This window comes from Mirounga angustirostris, unplaced genomic scaffold (assembly GCF_029215605.1).
Source record: "Mirounga angustirostris isolate CCGP_5_RB_7025 unplaced genomic scaffold, mMirAng1.0.hap1 SCAF_13, whole genome shotgun sequence".
Classification (NCBI taxonomy): Eukaryota; Metazoa; Chordata; class Mammalia; order Carnivora; family Phocidae; genus Mirounga; species Mirounga angustirostris.
Window position 1 is genome coordinate 5,773,191 of NW_026991721.1, and position 23,596 is coordinate 5,796,786.

At 38.9% G+C, this 23,596-nt stretch overlaps 1 protein-coding gene across 1 annotated transcript in view; it reads right to left on the bottom strand.

Moving 5' to 3' along the window:
* TOP6BL (TOP6B like initiator of meiotic double strand breaks) overlaps window positions 1-23,596 on the bottom strand; it is a 97,255-nt gene that overhangs the window by 14,637 nt on the left and 59,022 nt on the right. The window contains exons 7-13 of the mRNA XM_064576117.1: window positions 23,408-23,479; window positions 22,034-22,229; window positions 13,730-13,880; window positions 11,020-11,166; window positions 6,951-7,072; window positions 5,876-5,986; window positions 3,817-3,915 (exon numbers count right to left, since the gene is read on the bottom strand). Coding sequence (XP_064432187.1) covers window positions 3,817-3,915; window positions 5,876-5,986; window positions 6,951-7,072; window positions 11,020-11,166; window positions 13,730-13,880; window positions 22,034-22,229; window positions 23,408-23,479 — 898 coding nt within the window. The remainder of the gene's footprint in view (window positions 1-3,816; window positions 3,916-5,875; window positions 5,987-6,950; window positions 7,073-11,019; window positions 11,167-13,729; window positions 13,881-22,033; window positions 22,230-23,407; window positions 23,480-23,596) is intronic.

The window sequence follows — 23,596 nt, forward strand, 5'->3', positions numbered from 1 at the left end:
GAATCTAAGTTTTAACTCCTTTGGATAAATACCAAGGAGCATAATTATTGGGTCACATGGTAAAGAGTATGTTTAGTTTTTTAAGAAACTACCAAACTGCCTTCCAAAGCAGTTGTATCTTGCATTCCCACCAGCAATGAATGAGAGTTCCTATTGTTCCACATCCTTGCCTCTCCCATTATAGTATTTGGTGTTATTAGTGTTCTGGATTTTGGTGATCATAATAGGTATGTAGGGATATCTCATTGTTTTAATTTGCATTTCCCTGATGACATATGATGTGGAGCATCTTTTCATGTCCTTATTTGCCATCTTGTGTCTTCTTTGGTGAGGTGTCTGTTAAGGTTTTTGGCCTGTTTTAAAATTTTTTTAATTGTGAGTTTTAAAAGTTCTTTGTATATTTTGGATAACAGTCTTTTAACCTTATGTGTCTTTTGCAATTATTTTTTCCCAGTCTGTGGCTTGTCTTCTCATTCTCTGGAGGGCTGAATATTTTTTACGACTCCATTTTATCTCCTTTCTTGGCTCAATAGTTGCAACTCCTTGTATTATTTTGATGGTTCCTTTCATCTTTAACTTACCAGTCTACCTTCAAGTAATATTATACCACTCCACATACAGTATAAGTCCTTACAACAGTATATTTCCATTTTTCTCCTCCTGGTTTTTGTGCTGTTATCATACAGTTTACTTCACCATAGGTTATAAACCTCACAATACATTATTGCTATTTTTGTTTTTAAAAGTTAATTATGTTTTGGGGCACCTGGGTGGCTCAGTCGTTAAGCGTCTGCCTTCAGCTCGGGTCATGATCCCAGGGTCCTGGGATTGAGCCCCACATTGGGCTCCCTGCTTGGCAGGAAGCCTGCTTCTCCCTCCCCCACTCCCCCTGCTTATGTTCCCTCTCTCGCTGTCTCTCTGTCAAATAAACTCTAAAAAAAAAAAAAAAGTTAATTATGTTTTAAAGAGATTAATAAGAAAAAAGTCTTTATATTTATCCATGTAGTCGCCATTTTCAGTACTCTTCATTTCTTTGTGTAGATTCAGGTTTCCAGCTGGTATCACTTTTCTTCTACTTGAAGGACTTCCTTTACATTTCTCATCTGATAATGAATTCTTTCAACTCCTTATGTCAGAAAAAGTCCTTATTTCATCTTTCTTTTTTAAAAGATATTTTTGTTAGGTAAAGAATCCTAGGTTGAAGGCTTTTTCTTCAGTACTATAAAGATGTTGCTCTGTTTTCTTCTAGCTTATACTGTTTCTGATGAGAAATTTTCTGTAATGTTTATCTGTTTCCTTGTAAATAAGCTTTCCCCACCTGTTTGCTTTTAAGATTTTCTCTTTACCAATGGTTTTAACCAATTTAATTATGATGTGTCTTGGTGTAGTTTTGTTTCTTGGGCTTGGTGTTTCTTAAGATTCTTAGATCTGTTGGATTTATAGATTCCATCAAATTTGGAAAAATTTCAGCCATTTTTCGCTCAGATATATTTTCTGCCTCCACTTCTTCTTCAGATTCCCCAATTATACATGTATTTAGGCTACCTGAAGCTGTCCCATAACTCACAGATGTTCTATGTTTTATTATTATTTGTAAAGAAATCTCACCCTTTTAATTAACTAATTATTTTTGAGGGAGAGCTTGCACGTGTATGAGTGGTGGGGTGAGTGGAGTGGGGAGGGGTGGGACGGAGAAGGAATCTTTTTTTTTAACAGATTAAGTTATTTTATGTTATTTATTTATTTTTATTATGTTTAGTTAGCTAACATATAGTACATCATTAGTTTGTGATGGAGAGAATCTTAACCAGACTCCATGCTGAGCATGGAGCCCAATGAAGGACTCAATCTCATGACCCTGACATCACTACCTGAGTCAAGATCAAGAGTCAGATGCTTAACTGACTGAGCCACCCAGCTGCCCCTACTGTTGTTGTTGTTGTTGTTATTATTATTATTTTAAATCTCTGTGTTTCATTTCAGATAGTTTCTACTGCTATGTGTTTCTCCTTAAGTGTCCAATGTGCCATACGTACTATTCAGTGTAATGTCCACCTTGGAGACATCATAGTTTTCATCTTTACAGTTCATTTTGGGTCTTTTTTATACCTTCCACACTATACTTAATATGTTCAGTCTTTCCTCTAGCTTCCTGAACATATGGAATACATTATAATAATAAATCTTTTAATGTCTTTGTCTACTAATTCTATCTTCTGTGTCAGTTCTGGATCAGTTTTGATTCAATGATTGATTGATCAACTGACTTGGGTTTTCTCTTCATTGTGGGTTGAATATTCCTGCTTCTCACCATGCCTGTTAATTCTGATTGGATGCAAGGCACTGTGAATATTACCGTGATGGGCGCTATTATTTCTAATAGTCCTATAAATATTCGTGACCTTTGTTCTGTGATGCTATTGAATTACTTGGAAACAATTTGATTCCTCTACATCTTGCTTCTGCTTTTAAGCTTTGTTAGGCAGGACCAGGGGAGTGTTTTTATTAGGCAGAGGTTTAATTTTTCTCCATTTCCAAGGCAAGTCCCTTCTTAGTATTCTACATGATGTTCCATAAATTATAAGGCTTTCTTCTCTGGTTGATGGAAATATGCACTATTCCTGGCCCCGTGTAAACTCTATTATTCGCTTTAATCCTTCTAGTCGGTTCTTTACCTGAATAGTTTCTTCACAAGAATGAGCTGATTCATTCTCATCTGAATAAAAGAGAAGGAACCCTGCAGATTCCCAGAATTCTCTCTCTATGGAGCTCTCTCTTTTCTGGTACTCTACCCTGAAAACTTTAGCTGCCTTGGCATCCTGGAACTCCCAGGTTCATCTATTCAACTCAGGGAGACCACTAGGCTTTGCCTAGATACCTTCTCCTTGTTCAATGGCCTCTGTACTTTCTCTAGGCAGTATGTTAGGGTAATCCTAGGGCTCACTTCACTTCATTTATTTTCCATGTCTCAGGAAAGACTATTCTATTCATTGATGCCCAATGTCTTGAGAACCATTGTTTTATATGTTGTGTCTGGATTTTTGTTATTTCAGTCAGGAGAGTAAATCTAGTTCCTGTCACTCCATCTTGGCCAGAAGCCACTGTATAATAATATCACCCGTGATCTCCTTTATTTTCTCATATTATCCTTTAGTTCCACAAAAGCCAGTCCTACCGACTGGAGCAAAGAGAGCCAGAGAGTGGGCTTTACTTGGAACACCATTATCAGCTATACCTGGAATCTGGAGATCTAGAGAATTTCCCAGCTACGATTCTTTCACTCATTAGAGGAGTCTGTCACAAAACCAGATGAAGCTGTTTGAGCTCCTTGAGGGTGGAGACCCCAACTAATGCAATTCTCTATCTCCAGCATCCAGAAAAGTGAATAAAGTATGGTTTTGATTAGACAAAACTAAACATAAATACTTCACTGTATCATCACCACTGTAATGGTAGCTATGTGCTCAGCACTCTACATACATTATTTTATTCAAACCTCACAACAATCATTTTAGGTATGCATCATTCCTATTTTATTGATAAAGAAACTAAGGCTTAGAAAGATTAAATAGCTTTCACAATACTACACAACTAGTTAGTGGCAGAAATGGAATTTGAGCAACATCTAGCCATGCTCTTGATCTCTGTGTAATACTATATTCTATAAAGTTTTCCTAAACCATAGGCTTCCTCGCTGAAAGCCAACCTCAGGTTGTGCAATCTAAAGTACCTGCACCTAACTACCCTGTATTCAGAGTTCCCACACATCAATATGGAAGATTTCCACCAAAGTACTGATTATTACTTTATACTTACCTGCTTCATCTCACATGAGCAGTAGGGAAGAAATCGGTGCCGGGTGATCTCATGAAATGATTTATGCAGTTTGGTCCCAAACTCTTGAGTGTCAGCTGCCTAAAATGGGTCAGAGATGAAACATGCTGAATTCCAGTACTGGAAACCAAAAGGAAGGTACCCACAGGATATGGGAAGAGGATGAGACAAATAGGAAGGCAAACCACTGACATCCCTCATGTTATGTTAGGAGTATCCTTAACTCCTATGGATACAGGAGTAGAGAGAAGGCCTGGGATACATGGCATGAGATAGGTAGTTGTGGCTCCTAGGTCTTCCAATTTCTGTTACCTAAGCAAGATCTTTCACACAAGGCCTTTGTTCTCCTATCTCTATAGGAAATACATATCCCAGAGATCTATCTGTTCATAAAGGGGTTATATAAACTGCTTTCCTCTAAAACAAGTTCCAGGAGAGCAGAGGTTCCACTATATTCAACTAAGGCTGATATAAGAACTTCCCCTCAGATAAGGTTTTTAGGGAAGAAAGGAAGAAGATAATAGCATCCATAAGGAATGGGTAATAACCTCTACATTTTAGTAGAATTGCAGGATATTAAAGGGGACAAGAGTAATCACCTAATACACTAATTTTATAGATGAGAAAACTAAAATCCAAAAAGTAGTGACCCACCTAAGATCTCATGGCTTATTAATACAAAAGTTAGGGCTGACCTTAGGATTGCCAATGTAGCATTCTTCTCATTACCCTGTGCTATCCACATGACCCAGAAAGCTGAAGCTGTAGGATGCACTAGATTATAAAGGTGTTACACTCTTAGACCTAGTAAATCCACTTATAGAAATTTATTCTAGGAAATAATTCAGAGGAAGCAAGATATCACACAGAGGTATTAACTGAAATACTATCTATATTGGCAAAAAGAATATAAGCAACTTAAATGCCTCTCATTAAGGGAATGGTTTATTAAATTAGATTAAACCAATGGAGTAGAACTGGGTAACTGATACAAATTTTAAAACAGCTGAAATGGGGAAATGTCAAATTATATATGAATATAGAATTCTTCAGTTATAACTATACAATATAACTTGAGAAAATATGCAAAAATTTTTAAATACAGTGATAAATATTATTAGCTATTATTTTAAATTTTGAATGTATTACACTATTTTTTCAAGAAAAAAGTACAAAAAAAATAAAGCAACAGACATGGAATGAATGGGTCACCCCACTGATAATACCAATTGGTCAGCACACATTCCTAAAAGGAAAGAAACTAATATTTATTCAGAACCTACCATGTGCTATGCATGTTCACACTTAGCCCTCACCCTCGTAATAACCTTTTGACGTACTATTATTTTTTCCAATTTATAGATGAAGCTCAGAAAAATTAAGTACAGGCCTTAGTCCACATAGCCAGTAAGTAAATGAGCCAAGAACTGCACTCAGGTCTCTGATTTCAATTGTTACACTATTCCATACTGCCAAATATGTGTAATACTTAAGGCTACTCAGTTATTTCCAATGTTTTCTGTCACCATGAGGTAACAAAACATTCTTCAATAAGAAACTGGGAATCACTGTCTAGTCTTAGCTCTAACTGTAACTAGCTATGTGACCTAAAGCAAGCAGAAATTTTAGATAACTTATTTTCTCATTTATAAAATAGTACACATGTAACTATCCATTCAATAAATTTTTTTTTTTTTTAAAGATTTTATTTATTCATTTGACAGAGAGAGACACAGCGAGAGCGGGAACACAAGCAGGGGGAGTGGGAGAGGGAGAAGCAGGCTTCCCGCTGAGCAGGGAGCCCGACGTGGGGCTCAATCCCAGGACCCTGGGATCATGACCCGAGCCGAAGGCAGACGCTTAACGACTGAGCCACCCAGGCGCCCCTCAATAAATATTTCTTAAAACACCACAAGTCTGTGGTGTTTTAGTAGGGTAAAATGAAATAATGTTTCTAAAAGCTCTGTACATAATACTACATTAGGAAGTAGAATGTCATTAAAACCCTGGCACTTTTAAGCAGCCCCAATCTCCTACTAACTTGAAGGGCACGGAGACAGATCTTTCGGAAGTTACTGCTGGTGCTTCCAGTCACGATACTCATTATGGAATTCACAGCCACTGAGAGTGAGACCTGCAATTTCTGATGATCCTAAGGAACATAATAAGGAGAGATGGCAGTTTATAATAATCCCAAGCTGCTGGTTCAGAGAATCCCAAAGGAATCAAAGATTTCAGTAACAGCAGGATTTCAACAACTCTTCCCCCTCCATAAACAATACTTACTGAGATCATGCCATATAAAGGACACTTAGGGATTGAAAAATGTTCTCCTCTTTTACAGAGATGACTTATTGACACAGACACATTCAGAAAAGATAAGCCATGAGACACTAGGCAATAAAATAGATGCGCTTACTATTAAAAAAAAGCTTTAAACTTTGCTCTCTTAGTGTGGTTTTTTCCCTGAAAGGGGGGCTACATGAAGTTAAGAAATATGTTACCAAAAGTATAAAGGATAGAGGAAATCAGTAAGTCAGATAAGAAGAGAAAATGATGGGGTGCCTGGGTCGATCAGTTGGTTAAGCCTCTGCCTTCAGCTCAGGTCATGATCCTGGAGTCCCAGGATCAGGATCCCTGCTCAGCGGGAGTCTGCTTCTCCCTCTCCCCTGCTCCCCCCACCCCCGCTCATGCTCGCTTGCTCTTTCTTGCTCACTCTCTCTCTCAAATAAATAAAAATCTTTAAAAAAGAGAGAGAAAGTGATGTTATAAAGCATTAGAAATGAGGGAAGAATCTAAGATTTAGTGAAGCAGTAGCTCCAGAAGTATGTGTGGGAAGGGAAGACAGATAAGGAAAAGGCTCATTATTAGTCATTTTTCTCTATTATTTTGTCCCTATTTACTCAAATTCACCTATTAGGAGGTAAGACTATGCAAGCTGGTTACAGTGACATATCCTAAGTTAAAGCTTGAGTTCCTAGGCTAGAGGCAATGTAAGGATCAGCCAAGGTGACAAAAGAGGAAGAGGCATTAAGGGAGGAAGGGCCCTCAGGCTGTCATATCCTCTAGTTCTTTTTCTTAGAGTAGGAGACAAGGAGTTATGAATTTCTTATTACCTTGGTAGCCTGGTGATGCTGTTCCAAGGCCTGGTCCACGGCAACCTGGATGGAATCCTGCACTACACTGTGGCTCTCCGTGAGAATGGCACTGAGATGAGTGGTGAGCAAGGTGTGGACTCCTAAGGGGAGGGAAAATATTGGTAACCTTGAATGAGAATGGCCACTTCAAGACTGCTGTTATGCGCTGTGAGTCAGGAATGAGAAAGAGGCTTCTTGGAAGAAGAGACCACTTTTGCCTATCCACAAATAATTACTTTTTTAGACCAACCTCCCCCCCCCAAAAAAACCCACCCAATTTCACTTACAAATGAAAGAGACTTCACAAATTAAATGTGAAGGTTGACATTACTTTTGAAGAAACAAGTGAGGGATCCTGTTTAATTCATATCAGAAACAGAAATATATACCACATACTACAAACAGTGATACTGGTGACTCCCAATGGATAGGAGGAGGAGGAAGAGAAAAAGGAAAGGCCTGTTGGAGAATGTCTACCCTACACCTTCCTGTGTGAGCATCACTGTTGTGAGCCACTGTTACTGTCAGGGTCTCAATCCTTTCACATACGCCGTGATACAGAAAAAGTTAACACTCAACAACGATGACTCTGAGACTGCTGGTATAAGGGTCTTTTTAAATGGGGGCTATTTCTGATAAAGTAACCACAGGCACTACCACTCAGAAGAAAAGCTAACAGGTAAGAGTGATAGGCAAAATATGTCATCCAACAATAGGTTAGCATTGATGACCTGGAGACAACAGACACGGGAAGACAAATTCACTTTACACCTGAGAAAATACTCCTTAGTTAACCTTTCCTTTTTCAGTGTTTTTCTATTCTTCCCTGAATAGTCTGTTCAAAGGCACTATGGTGAAGCAGCCTACAGCTGGCTGGCTTGTCTCAGGGCTGCATTAAAAATGCAAACCAGAAGGTACATTTTCTACCACAACGCGCCATGATGCTTTCCCAGAAAGGAATGTAAAATGTGGTCTGCTCAAAAGGGGTCTGAAATTGGAGTCTGGAGAACACAGATTCTAGAGTGAATTCTACCTCTAACTTGTGGTGACCAAGTCCCTTCACTTTTCTCACTTCAAAACTAAAATTGGCTTTATACCACCTGCTCTCACAGGCATGTTGTGCAGATACACTGGGATAATATATATGAAGTGTTTTGAAATGTACATTGCAATATTCAAAGGGAAAATATCGCTATTGCTATGATGAAATCGTATGGGTTACTGTTTTCTATTGTTTGGTGCTAAGAATAGCCTCAAGAAATCAGTTAGGCCCCTTTTGAAAGCAGACATTTAATTAAAAAGCTACAAGTTTGTTCCCCTAAAACTGCTGATACTACCAGATGCCCTTAACGTTGTAGCAAAATAATGAGTTAATCATAGAAAAGTTACCATGACAAGGTGGGCAGGAGGCCAGTTAAGTGATTTTTTTAAGACACATGGAAACAGACTGTAGTTCTGCACAATCTGTTTCCTAAAAGTAGCTCTAGAGAAAGCTTTCAAGGATATGAGAAAGAATAAGGGAAAAAGAAGATATAATTACTGTATCTCTATCCATATATCTGTATCTACCTACCTTCACCATACATCCTTTTCCAAAGGCTCGTCCTAAACTACCAGATGTGTAAGGAAATTTAAAAAGATACATAGTATGGTGGCTCCTGGGTGGCTCAGTCAGTTGAGCGGCCAGTTCTTGATTTCAGCTCAGGTCATGATCTCGGCTCAGGTCATGATCTTGGGCTCCTGGGATCAAGCCCAGCATCATCATCATTAGGCTCCATGCTCAGCAGGGAGTCTGTTTCAGGATATTCTCTCTCTGCCCCTCCCCACTCTCTCTCAAATAAATCTTTTTTTAAAAAAAAAGATACTTAGTATGTTTACTAATGCAGTGATGAATTTCTATTTAATCCAATATCGAATATCACTACCTGAGATGCTACAGGCCTTCAGAGTCAAGCTAAACAAAGATGTATAAACTATCACATTACTACAAGAATGACAGGAAACACTGGTTTTTGAGGAATCAGTTCTTCAGGTGTGTTCAATAGGATTCAGAAAATGGTATGAGACTTTATGTCATCCTAGGGAAGACTGAATGTGCTAATCCCTCTAGCACACCTCAAAAAACAAAACAAAATCAAAACCAAATAACAACCAACCAGAAAGCCCTGCCAAAACAGTAGATCTTAAGTCTTACGGGTCTTTAGACTTGGAAGGGCCTTTGATACCACCTAGTCTAACAATCTCACATTAAATATATGAAAAGGAAAGATCAGATGATTTATGTGACTTGCTTCCCCAAAATCACTGAGGAATTTGGCAGCAGAACTAAAATTAAACCCAGCTTTCTTGATTCTACCCTGAAGTCCTTTCCACTAAGATGCTCCTCTTATCAGCCTCTGTCCATATGAGTGCAGGCCAGGTAACAACCCTAGGCATCCTCACTTTGTCCTCGCTGCTGGAAGCCTCATTAGTGTGGGTCACTTCTATGCTCCCATTCCAGGGCCTTGATGAATGGAACAGTGGAGCACCAGACAACAACAGCTCTTCAAACGAAGAGTTGCAAGCCAGAGCCCAGGAAAGCAGTGTGCTTCTCCCCTAAACAACATATAGATACTGGGAAAAGACAGGAGAAGCACAGAAGGCAGGCAGCAGGAAGAATCCCACAGCTGACAATAGTTTTTTCAATAAATAGTTGGCACCAGTCCACACGAGCACTTCTGATCTGGGGATGTTAAGCTGTCTCCTTTCTCTCATGACTCAATGGGAGCAGGGCCACACCAAACAAGCACTGGAATGGCTGGAGAGTAGAGTCCCAAGAAAAAACACTGGCTCACAGAGAACACAGAAACATTATCAGGAGCACCAAGGGAGAGGCTTATGAACCTTTCCCCAGACATTTATAAGCTCCACTTCTTGCTATTTCCCTTTAAGTTTAGGAGGGCATTGAGAAACACTTAAATTTGGGGCCCCTGGGTGGCTCAGTTGGTTAAGCTTCTGCCTTGGGCCCAGCCCAGATCATGATCCCTGGTCGAGCCCTGGGATCAAGCCCCCTGCTCAGCAGGGAGCCGGCTTCTCCCTCTTCCTCTGCCCCTCCCCCTGCTCGCACTCTCTCTCAAATAAATAAATAAAATCTTTAAAAAAAGAAACACTTAAATTTATATCTCAGTGTTTATTGGATTAAACAATAAGCCAACGCCCACTCACACTCAGTGGTCTTCAAACTTTACTATATTTAAAAATCACCTGAGTATCTTGTTAAAAATGCAGATTCTTGAGCCATACCATATTTTTACATTGTAACAAAACAATGAGTTAATCACTGGCTCAGGAAGCAGCTCATTTTCAAATACTGCAGGTGATTTTGGTGCATCTGTTTCGTGGACCAACAAACAGAGAGAACCTTTCTGATAACAGGTTATCACCAATTTGTCAGATAAACTGTAAAGACCCCCTTTGTATGCCTGAACAAGGACAGTTTCTCCCTTTCCAGAGGTCTATGTGGCAGTCACATAAAGTCATTCATACCAATACTACTCCCACCCCTCCTTATGTTGTAGTTGAGAGAGATGCGCATCAAGGCCAAGTAACACCGGTGATGTTTCTTGATTCCACCTGGAAAAGCGATAATGTGGTGGACGGTTCTCAGGCCTGAGCTTTAAAAACATACTGATATCTGAATCCTGCCTCAGTCCAAGGAAATCATAATCCCTGGGAGTGAGGTCTGGACATTTTATAGACGCTCCCCAGGTAATATATCAGCAGCTAAGGTTGAGAACCACTCATCTAAGGTAATAGACTCTGTAGAGACCATTATAGGAAGTATCCACTAATTTCTGGCCCACTAAATCTGGGAATGTCATCATTTAAGTGATGTTTCAAGATACATATCTTTTCCATAAAGCATATAATTTATTTAGGCAAGGTTTCTCATTAAAATTCATTATTCTACAGAAATATATGTAATTCAGATATGTGCATCATATAACATCTCCCTTTCTTTACTCTCTTAACATTTAAGCACACCCAAACTGGCAGCCCCTATACCTACTCCACAGTTCTGTTTGCTGGACTGGAAATCCGCTGTGAAAATCCACAAAGAGAAAAAGCAGCAGAGTTTGTCCGTGGAAGTCCATATTCTGAGACTGATCTCCCTCACTGGATTCCACCTGATAACTCACATCTGGAAGCACCAAATCTAGAGGACAAGATATTACACAGTATTCTAAGATAAGTAAAGCCCTCAGAATGCTATGTGAATAAAGAACCTATACCTCAAACAAGAAGGATCTGAGACAGATCTATATTCGAACACTCCCTTCTTCTCCTGAACCTGTTTTTCTATCCACATGATGGAAGGAAATAATAGCGACTCACAAAAGAAACATCAAAATAACAACTGGGTGTGTAAAATGCAAATCAAACAGCACTCCTTAGAATTTATTGGGAAACATTAATACATTTATTAATTCCCCATACAACTTTCTAAGATAGATATCACTAGTAAGAGGCAGAGGTCAGAGTCAAACCTGAGTAATGAAAATGACAACAGCTAATTTGTATTAAATGCTTACTACATGCCACTTATTGTGTTAAATTCTTCACATGGTCTATCTAAATATAGGCTTCTCAACAACACTATGACATAGGACCTATTCTTTTCTTTTTTTTTAAAGATTTTATTCATTTATTTGACAGAGAGATAGAGAGAGAACACAAGTAGGCAGAGGGAGAGGGAGAAGCAGGTTCCCCGCAGAGCGGGGAGCCGGATGTGGGACTCGATCCCAGGACCCTGGGATCATAACCTGAGCCAAAGGCAGCGGCTTAACTGACTGAGCCACCCAGGCGCCCGACATAGGACTTATTCTTATATCATTTTACAGATTTAAAAAAAGGCACCAATAGATTAAATACATTGCCCAACATGAGGCAGTAAGTGGTGGAACTGTTTTAGACAGACTCAAAATCTGTGTTCTTAACCACATTACCATATTATATTTGTATTCCCAGGTAATCTGATGCCCTACAGTCACTTTCTAGCACCTTGATCCTTTAGAATACAATCATGATAGTCCTAAATTCTACCCAGATCCATACGGAGAAGTACCTCCATGTGGATTCTGATTCTGTCCTTTAGAGTAATGAGGGAGGGAAGGAGATGAGGGGACATTTTCTACATTACTCATTTCCAAAGTAAACTGAGCAAGCTCAGGCATCATGAATTGGCAAAAAACGAAGGAAACCAACAAAGCATGAAAATAAAAATTCAAAGAGAAAAGGAGATATGGAGAGCCCTAGAGATTCAAAAATTCTAAAGGCATGACATCCCACCTGTTAAGACCAGGCATTCTTTCTTCACAAAACCATTCACCTCCACAGACCCTGTTCAAAGGCACCCTCCTCCTTTCATTGCATCCTCTGGAACAACTACCTACTCAAGAAAAAAAAATCCTTACTCTGAGTCTTACTTCCTAGAGAAGATTCTATCATTCCCCCTGAGATACTTCTCCATCCCAGGAGGCTTCAGTCTTCTCATACCAGTCACAGCTCTAGAATGCCTCTTCCCCACTGGTCACCTTCCTCAGCATCCAGTTTACCAGGCTACTTTCTAAATTTCAGAGGATTTTAGCAAACAACAGTCAAGCTCAAGACTGTAAACCTCCTACACCCACCCCCGACTCCCTCTGCAAGTGTGCAGTGAGGTGGTGCCTGTGGGGCCCCTGGGGAGAGGTGGAGACAGGGGAAGGGATGCACTCGGTGTAGATGGTATAGACAGGTGTAGTTGGGAGGGCAGAGGGAGTTCTCTTCTGTTTTACAAATGAGGAGGACGTGAGCCAATTTAAATGCTGATGAAAGATTCCAATAGAGAGACTGATAAGGGGAAGGATGTGTGGGTAAAAAAAAAAAAAAGATTGGGGTGCCTGGGTGGCTCAGATGGTTAAGCATCTGCCTTCAGCTCAGGTCATGGTCCCAGGTTCCTGGGATGGAGCCCCACATCAGGTTTCCTGCTCGGCGGGGAGCCTGCTTCTCCCTCTCCCTCTGCTGCTCCCCTACTTGTTCTTTCTCTCTAAGATAAATAAATAAAATCTTAAAAAAAAAAAAAAGATTGTAAACCTCCTAGATATCACCTCATGGTTGCATATCCCTACTTTCCAGTTTTATTTTTTGGTCCAGTTATTAAGTGTCCACCTCTCAGTGTGATTCACCCAAAGTTAATGTGGTTATGCTCTACAGGAATACTATGGCCAGCTTCCTAGGTTGATTACTACATGGTTTATACTCCTGCTTTGAATTTATATGGTGTTTTAATTTTTTATAAGTAATTTTATATGCATTTTCTCATTTCATCAGGAAACATTTCTCTTCCATAATAGTTCAATGATGTTACTAACCTTTCTAAAACCCCAGAGTTGACAGATTAAGGTACAACAGAAACCCTCTGAACAAGTCCTTACAAGATGGAGGCCTACTGACTGCCTCAAGAGGACCAGGAAGAGAGGAGGCAGTAGAGGAAATGAGGAAAACCAGCATTAACATGTAATACCAAAACAGCTAGGCTCTAATGCGGCTTTGACTATTGACCTGTTTGCCGCACTTCACATAGATTCTCAAACTTAGCCAGACCCCCACCAGTGGCCCCCAAACTAAACCATCAGATCACTGTGTCCTATTTTTTATGTACACCTGCTATTTATATTTCCTTCCATTTCTCTAATATTCTCCAGGTTTCTTTATTCCTGTGCAGAGAGAGGGAGATATACCTCTATCCAAATTGAGATCCAAATTGGGCACCATACACAAGTGGTATTTCTTCCAGTCAATGAAATAAGAGGTATCTTTGAAGACAGTAGTAGTTGGCTGCTCCTGACTTGGCAATATCAGAGGCAGACCTGAGGGTCCATATAGAAATATGTATAGTTGCTAAAGAAAACTACCAAATTTTAGTTTTTTATGACTATGTATTCATTTGCATAAAACAAACATAACACTGACCTGGTTCACACTCCCAGAAATAAACGAGGGTGCTAGATGATTATGTATTAAGCCTTTCCACATTGAGTATAGGTGTGAGGCACCAGAGATAGATCCACTAGAATTCCTAGAAATTTATTCTGGGTTTAATAAGTGTGTGCTACAGGTATAGTATTGGGACAATTAGTTTATATATTCATCCTACTCATTCCATCATAGGTTTGAGTGGTACTACAGGCTAAACACCATATTAAGTTCAGAGAATACAAAGATGAACATCCAGATTTAATACCTACCTTTGAGTTATCATATATATTAGTACTGGAGATACAGGTAAAAATCAAGTATATACAAAAATATCTTTCAGTAAGTATTTGAGTATATTCAGATTAAAAAGGAAACTCCTTACCTCCTCTAACCCTATTCTCTAACCAAGACGAAGGCGGCCAGGCCTCTGAAATGGTTTCCTTTTCTTGAGTTCACTCCTACCCTCGCCTTGCCTTTCACCTAGGGTTTCTCCACCTTGGCACTACTGGCACTTTGGGCCAGATAATTCTCTGTTGTAGGGCTGTCCTGTGCACTGTAGGATGTTTAGCAGTATCCCTGGCCTCTACCCACTAGATGCCAGCAGCACCCTCCCCGAGTCATGACAGTCAAAAAATATCCCCAGACATTGCCAAATGTCCTCTGAGGGCAAAATTATCCAGTTAAGAACCAATACTTAGGGGCGCCTGGGTGGCTCAGTCGTTAAGCAGCTGCCTTCGGCTCAGGTCATGGTCCCAGGGTCCTGGGATCGAGCCCCCCGTTGGGCTCCCTGCTCAGCGGGAAGCCTGCTTCTCCCTCTCCCTCTGCCCCTGCTTGTGTTCCCTCTCTTGCTGTGTCTCTCTGTCAAAAAAACCAACTAATACTTAACTCTTTTTGTCCTCTGAACCAAGGCTAAAGAAACCAGAAATATATTTTCCTTTATCTTTTTGTTTGTTTGTTTTCATCCTCTTTTTAATAGGGTAAACATGAAGCATTAAGTGTGAAGAAGATTAAAATCCTCACCCATAGGCACTGGGACATTATGAAAAGTCACAGCAGAACGAAGGGAGACAGTACCCATAAATGAAGTCTCCATCACAAATCCAAGACATTTACACAGGAGCTAAGGCCAACACATTCACTGTTTAGAGCCAGGGGAGCTTTGAGGTACTGCAAACTCAGTAAGAGTGGAGTGTCTCAAGAATCAAAATGTGTGACTATCTTTTAATTGGGTTGTTGAAACCATTTACATTTAATATAAATACTGCTATGGTTGGGTTTATATCTACCATCTTGTTACGTGTTTTGCATTTGTTCCTTGTATTTCCCTCTTCTATTTTTGGATTCTATTCTGGACTGGGGGTTTTTGTAATTCCACTTTATCCCCTTTTTTGATTTATTCATTATAATTCTTTGTTGTAGAAACTTAGGGATTTATAGTATAAATTTAGGCTTCATATTATACAACTTTATCACCATCTCCTTTTAAATGATATAACAGTTCACACACATAAAGTATAAGAATCCTGCAGTAAGGGCACCTGGGTGGCTCAGTCGTTAAGCGGCTGCCTTCGGCTTGGGTCATGATCCCAGAGTCCTGGGATCGAGTCCCACATCAGGCTCCCTGCTCAGTGGGAAACCTGCTTCTCCCTCTCCCACTCCCCCTGCTTGTGTTCCTGCTCTCGCCGTCTGTCTCTGTCAAATAAATAAATAAAATCTTTAAAAAAAAAAAAAAAAGAATCCTGCAATAATATACTTCCATTTCTCCCCTCTTGGTCTTTGTGCTATTGGCACTCATTTTACTTCAACATACGTTATAAATCTTATATACTGATGGCATTTTTTTTTTTTTTGCTTTAAAAAGTCAACTATCTTGGGCGCCTGGGTGGCTCAGTTGGTTAAGCAACTGCCTTCAGCTCAGGTCATGATCCTAGAGTTCCGGAATTGAGTCCCGCGTCAGGCTCCCTGCTGAGCAGGGAGTCTGCTTCTCCCTCTGACCCTCCACCTTCTCATGTGCTCTCTCTCAAATAAATAAAATCTAAAAAAAAAAAAAGATTCTCCCTCTCCCTCTGCCCCTCCACCCCCCACTCACGTGCTCTCTTAAAAAGAATAAAAATAAAAAATAAAATAAAAACATTGCTTCACTTTCTCCTAGATTAGTTTCCAATGAGAAATCTTAATTCTCATCTTTGTTCCCCAGTATGTTAATATGTCTTTTTACCTCTAGCCGCTTTTAAGGTTTTTTCTTTATTACTGGCTTTAACCAATTTGATTATGGTGTGTCTTGATATAATTTTATTCAAGTTTCTTATGTTTAAAGTTTGTTATCTTCTTGCATCTGCAGGTTTATACTTTTCAGCAAATTTGGAAATTTGGGGGACATTATTTCCTCAAATATTTTATCTGCCCTCTCTCCCTGCAGGAATCCAATCACATGTCCCTGAATTAGGCCACTTGAAGTTATCCCACAGTTCACTGAAGCTTTGTTCACTTTTTTAGTCTTTTTTTGTTTCATTTTGGTTTCTTCTGCCATGTCTTCAAGCTCACTAATCTTTTCCTCTGCAATGTGTACATCTGTCACTGATCTCATCCAGTGTATTTTCATCCTAAAAATTCTAATTTCTATGTCTAGGTATTCAATTTGGGTGTTGTTTTTTTTAGATCTGTTATGTCTTTACTTAATATGTTCAACTTTTCCTCTTACACCTTGAATATATGGGTACAGTTTTACCTGTCTTAATGTCCTTGTTTACTAATCCTATTACTTATGTCATTTCTGGGCAGTTCTCATTGACCGATTTTTTTTTCTTTCATTATGGGTCCTATTTTCCTGCTTGTTTGCATGCCAAGTAATTTTTTATTGGATGCCCAGCATTGCAAAGTTTATCTAGTCGAATGCAGGACATTTTTGCATTCCTGTAAATATTCTTGAATTTTTTTTCTGGGACACTATAAAGTTACTTGGGAATAATAGTTTGAGTCTTTTGAGTCTTACTTTTAAGCTCTGTTAGGTGGGACTAGGGAAGCTAGGGCTAGGGCTAACTCCTCCACTATATTCAGGCAAACCCTTCTTAGGACTCCAACTGATATTTTATGAAATACGAGGTTTTCTATCCTGCGTGGTAGAACAGAAACCATTCCCAGCTCTGTGTGTTCCCCAGGAATTCTCCTCTGTCTGGAGCTCTCTCTGTGTATTTATCTCCTCTTTGGTACTCTTCTCTGTAATTTCTAGCTGCCTAAACCTTCCTAAACTCTGAACTTTGTCTTCTCAACTCAGAGAGATCCACTAGACTCTAGTTGGATACACCCTCCCTATGAACTTCTCTCTAGGTAGTACAGTGGTGCAACACAGGGTTTATTTGTTTCTCCTCTCTCTAGACTTACTGTCCTATACTATCTGTTGTTTATATAATTTGTCCATTTTTTTAAATTGTTCAAGGTAGGAGGTTGGATCCAGTCCCTGTTATTTGTTCTTGGCTGGAGATAGAATTTCTGAAATTGACATAATCTCATGGACTTCAATAGCTTCTTTGCTTTCTGTATCAACATAACATACCCAGGCTCGTCTTGTACGTTTTTTTTTTTTTAAGATTTTATTTATTTGAGTGAGGGAAGGGGGAAGGGAAAAGGGGCAGAGAGAAGCAGAGAGCCCAATGTGGGACTTGATCCCAGAACCCTGGGATCATGACCTGAGCCGAAGGCAGATGCTTAACTGACTGAGCCACCCAGGCGCCCCTCATCTTCTACTTTAGACCTGGAATCAGTCATTCCTCCTTTTTAGTGAGCAATGACATTTAGAGAACACATTCTGGGTACTAGGAGTGCTCACTGTTTCTATGTTTGTCTGTTTTTTGTTTAGCAGACAAAGCTAAGAAATATATAATTTCAAAAGTCAGAAAACTTGGGGGTACATATTGGTATCTTCAATTCCACTTTAAGATTACTTTAAAATATTTTTTTATTTCTTTTTTTTTAAGATTTTATTTATTTATTTGAGAGAGAGAATGAGAGAGAGGGTACATGAAAGGGGGAAGGGTCAGAGGGAGAAGCAGACTCCCTGCCGAGCACAGAGCCCGATGTGGGACTCGATCCAGGGACTCCAGGATCATGACCTGAGCCGAAGGCAGTCACTTAACCAACTGAGCCACCCAGGCGCCCAATATTTTTTTTATTTCAAAATAAAAATATTTCTTTGAATTTAAACTCCTATATCTTATTCTAAAAATTCTGGTTCCCAACAATGTTAAATATAATTACTTGTTTTATAATAAGTACGTATACAATAATTTCAGTATAATACCAATGTCATTATTAAGAATCAAGACCACTAGGGGCACCAGGGTGGCTCAGTCGTTAAGCGTTTGCCTTCAGCTCAGGCCATGATCCCAGGGCCCTGGGACGGAGCCCCGCATCGTGCTCCCTGCTCTGCCGAGAGCCTGCTTCTCCCTATCCCACCCCCCCTCGCTTGTGTTCCCTCTCTCACTCTGTCTCTGTCAAATAAATAAAATCTTTAAAAAAAAAAAAAAGAATCAAGACCACTAAATGAATTTCAAGAGTGCTTTACAGTTCACTTCATCCTTAGTGTATATCCCACCAAGAATGTACACCAAAACACTATGTTCTAAAGTCAGTTGAATTAATTCTTCTTACTGTATGAATTATGACATTAATCTATATGGGTAAGTTCATTATCTTTTATCTTGAGAAATACCTTTACTGGCTATGGGATTCTAGCTTGATTTTTTAGTTTCAGAACATTAATACTATTATACTACTACATCCTGTTGGTATGGGGAAGTCAGCTGTCAATTTGTTTCTCTTTTGAAGAAAATCCATCTTCTTTAGCTGATTGTCCTCCTTGTTTTTGATTTTCTACAGGTATAGCTATCTTTTTGTTTATCCTGCTTGATTATTAAGCTCTGAAATCTGTCTTAGTTGCTTCAGTCATTAATTCTTCAAAGACTGTTTCTGCCTCATTTTCTCTCTTCTCCTTTGGGACATGAATTAAATGTACATTAAAATGGTCTCACTGTTTCCTCTCACCTGTTAACCTCTCTTCTGTATTTTCCATACTTTTGTCTCTCTTTGCTTTATTTTACTAAGTTTTTGCTATCCTCATCTTTTACTTCACAAATTCACTTATGCTATATCTAATCTGTTGTTAAACCTGCCTAATTTCAATACAGGTCATTGTATTTTTTGGTTCTACAATTTCTGTTTGGTTTTTTAAAAAAATTATGTCACATTTTGTAGTTTACAGTTCCCTGGCAAGATTTTTAAGCTTGGATTTCAATTTCATAAGCATAGTAAACATAATTTTTTATTTTTAAAATCAATGTCTGATATTACCAACATCTGGAGTCCCACTGGGTGCTTCTGTTGCTCTTGTTTTTGCTAGCTCTTATTCATGTTACCTTGTCCACTCTTTTATCTAGGTGTGGGGGCGGGAGGGTGTGGGGGTGTGTGTGTGTATGACAGAGAGAGAGAGAAATATGCACATGAGCTGGACATTTTGAGAAAGTATTTGTTAAATAATCTGAAGCACAGATGTGGTTATCTATCTACCTAGAAAGAATTTTTGTTTGCTTCTACAAGGCATCTGGGAGAATTAGAAATCTAGAATCATCTTAATCCATTTTGAAAGTTTAAGATTTTCTAGCCTTTCCAGATGACCCAAAAAATATATGAGTTCATGTGAAGGATGCTTTATTTCAGGTTCACCTTACTCCTTAAAGTGTAACCTTTTAGTTATCCCTGCCCAAAACAAGAGGTGCTTTTAACAGCACCCCAGCTCAGCAGGCCCTAAACTCTTTGACCTTCTTGTCCTACATTGATTCAGAAGTGCATCTTAGCCTCTTGGCTGCTTGCTCTAATTTGCAAATGACCTCAGGGCAAAAGTAGCCCCCCAGTGTTGGGCTCAAGCTTTCTGCTATTCCTGTTTTCTCCTATGTTGGCCCAGAAATTCCTTCCTACTCACTAGAGCTCTTAGATTCTTTTATGATGTTTTAATATTTCATCCAGCATTTGTCAACAATGGGAGGGTGGTCTAAATTACCTAGTTTGCCATTTTCAGAAACTGAAATCCTACCAGTTTTGTTAGCTCTCTTTCTCTTCACTAAATAAAACATCATCTCCCTAGAGTCTCCGTTGACTATAATATTTAAAATAACTTCCCTATCATTATCTCTTTACCTGCTTTATTTTATCTTTACTGTACTTATCACTACCTGACATCTATTTATTAACATGTCCCACTAAATGTAAACTTCAAGAGGATAGAAAAATGTGCCTTATTCCCTCTGGGGAATGGGATGAGAAGGAAGGAGAAAATTTTATATTTTACTTTATACTCTTCTATATGACCTAGATATTAAGATTTTAAAATCCAAAAGTCCATGCATAGTCTTTATCACCATCCCGCTCCTTCCTCCTCCCTAATGATATTTTCAGCTGACACTGGCCTTGGCCTTCTTCTGTTCTTATTCTTTATATTCTACTATATATAACTACATTTACTCTTATAGCTTCAATCATATAACAACACCACCTAATATTTATTGAACACTTACTATATCTCAGGCAGTATGCTAGGAGCTTCACATAGGTTAGTATATAATCAATCCTAAAACAAACAAACAAATCCCAAAAGAACAGCTATAACAACAACAAAACCTTTGCAAGGGGAAATAAATAAATCTACAAAGTATTATTATCTCTGTTTTAAAGCTGATGAAATAAAAGCTTAGGCTGGTTAAGTAAGCTGCATAAAGTCACAGCCAATTAGTGGTGAATCCAGCATTTACACTCTTGTGCCATGCTCTAACCAAAGCACTATGCTATAATAAATCCATGGGAGGAAATGTTGAGGCTCTAAAATTTATCTCTAAATCTGATCATTTCCAATTTCCAGACCAAAATTTCTATGTAGCTGCTTGCCATTTTCAAGGGACATCCTGCAGGAACCCTAAACCTAACATGTTTAAAGCTAAGCTAATCTTCTTTACCTTCCAAATCTGCCATTTATGATTTGCATCTAATTGACAGTGTCATTATTCTATCAGCCATCTATGGAAATGTTTTTAAACAGCTTACTGAGTTTTAAACATATCACATAACATAAAATTTACCCATTTAAAGTGCACAATAGGTAGTAGTATATTCAAAAAATTGTGCAACCATCACCACCAACAATTTTAGAACACTTTTATCACTCCCCAAAAAATCCCTCTCCACCCATTTTGTCTTTATAGATTTGCCTCTTCTGGATGTAGAAATCTTGACATCAACTTTGGCTATTCCCTGCCCCTAATCTCTCCTACCCTAACAATGAACTGGTTGCCTCATGATGTTGATTCCTTCGAGTGGTAAGTTTCTCTTTTCCATGCTCATCACACTTTTAACTTAGGCAAGCATTATCTCTTGCCAGGTCACTTACTTATTTACTTAGTGTTTGCTGACTTCTCTCTCCTACCCCACTGTATGATGCTGCCTGAGACTCCTAAAACATCCAATGGCTTCCCACTATGAAGAGAATGAAGTTCACACTCCTTAGTGTGGCACACAAGAGCCATGTTCAACTCCAACTACTTTCCCAGCCTCTTCTCTCCTGCTTGCACCATTCATTCCATGCTTTGGTCATACTAAATTACATGAAAAGCATGTGGCACATGTGTCACATTTTATAGTTTTCAATTTTTTGGAAAAATTCTCAAGCTTGGCTTTCATAATGGATTTTTGTTTTTATACAAATCATACTGGCTTCTAGGCACAGAGTTTATTTGCCAAGGGCTTTCTAGAATTGAGATTTAAAATTCATTTTTCAGGGTGCCTGGGTGGCCTAGTCAATTAAGCATCTAACTCTTGATTTCAGTGCAGGTCATGATCTCAGGGTCATGGGATTGAGTCCCACATGGGGCTCTACACTCAGCTCAGAGTCTGCTTGTCCATCTCCCTTTGCTCCTCCCCCCACTCACTCTCTCTCTAAAATAAATAAATAAAATCTTTAAAAAATTCATTTTTCAAGACAATGAATTTGAAGATTTTGATGGACTCTATCATCAAAAGGATATGGAAACCGAAGAAATCCTACTCGGCTGGTTCGAAAAGACCTCTGGGCAGGGACACAGAGCAGCCGCTGGAGTCAGTATCAGCTCTCCCAACAAGCCCAGGCCAGCCATGTCATCAGGGATGAGAAGCATTACTGGATGTCCTAGCACAGGATGGATTCTGCTGCAGAGTAATTCAGCTGTACCAAATTTTGGTCTACTGTCAAAAAACAGGTAAGACAAATTTAGCTTTTTTTGGTTCTTAAGAAATTATTTTTTCTTTTCCTCTTTTTTTTTTTTTTTTTTAAAGTAGGCTCCACGATAGGGCACCTGGCTGGCTCCCTCAGATCAAGAGTGTGCAACTCTTGATCTCAGGGTTGTGAGTTTGAGCCCCACACTGGGTGTAGAGATTACTTAAAATAAAATCTTTAAAAATAAATAAATAAATAAAGTAGGCTCCACACCCAACGAAGCTTTCTTTACCTCTCTCTTTAAACTGATCAGGTCATCCAGGAAGATATGTCCACAAACACTGGCTCAGAGGCTTAAACTTTTTCAGTAAATCTGTGATAATGAGCTGTCTGAAAAGATTGTATGACAGCAGAGGACTACTAAAGAAAGATAAGGGGTGGGGGCTTTGTTTCCTGCACATATTAAAGAATAAAAAAAATCTAATCTGAATTGTAATTCTAAGAGTGAAAAAACAGACTAAAAAGCCATGGGCAATCTAATCTCTTCAAGCCTTAAGATCCTATGACTACCAGTGACCGTTCAGGGCATACAAACGGAGTGGAAAACTACTGAATAAAGAATAAATTAGTTGGACTTAATAATAAATTAGTTTTTTCTTGCTATAATGCATGTTCACTTTGGAGTCTGTGGTAGGTGGACAGCATAGGAAGGCAAGGCAGAGGGTTCTATTCCATTTATTTCCCATCTTCTCCATGGATTTTTTTTTGTAGTCTGAAGAAGGTGGAGGTAGAGAGATGATTTCTGAACATATGCAAAATGTTGATGCACAAAAAGTAACATGCAAAGAATTCCTTTGTATTCATAGTATCTTTCTAGCCAAGAGTTTAAGTAACTACTATCTAAAGTCATTCCTCTCTTCTCATATGTAAATAAGATTGAAATTAGCAGGGTTTGTTTTGTTTTATTTACAGATGGGAAAGAGAAGGCACATGTCCTTGGGTCAATTAGAATATATTCAAGGAGCCAGAAATAATAAGAGTTTTCAATAAAAATAGCTTCAAAGTTTTACTTCTACTTTTCTGACAGAGAATCTGATACCTGGCACTAAGAAATGATAAATGAGGCTATTTTCAATTTCTACCCACATTCATACTCATAACAGGAGATTAAAACATGGAGAGGGACCACAATGCTTTTACCCTTCACCTCACATAATGCTGACAGCTTATAACAAGAGCAATTCCATTTGATAGGTTCAAAGTGGGTTCATTCTTTGTCCTGCAAACAAAGAAAAACCCTATTTCAGAGATTCTAAAACCAATCTTTACCTGATATAAATTTTGGCCCATGACTACCACCACCCTCAAAGATTATTAGAATTCAATAACCAATTAA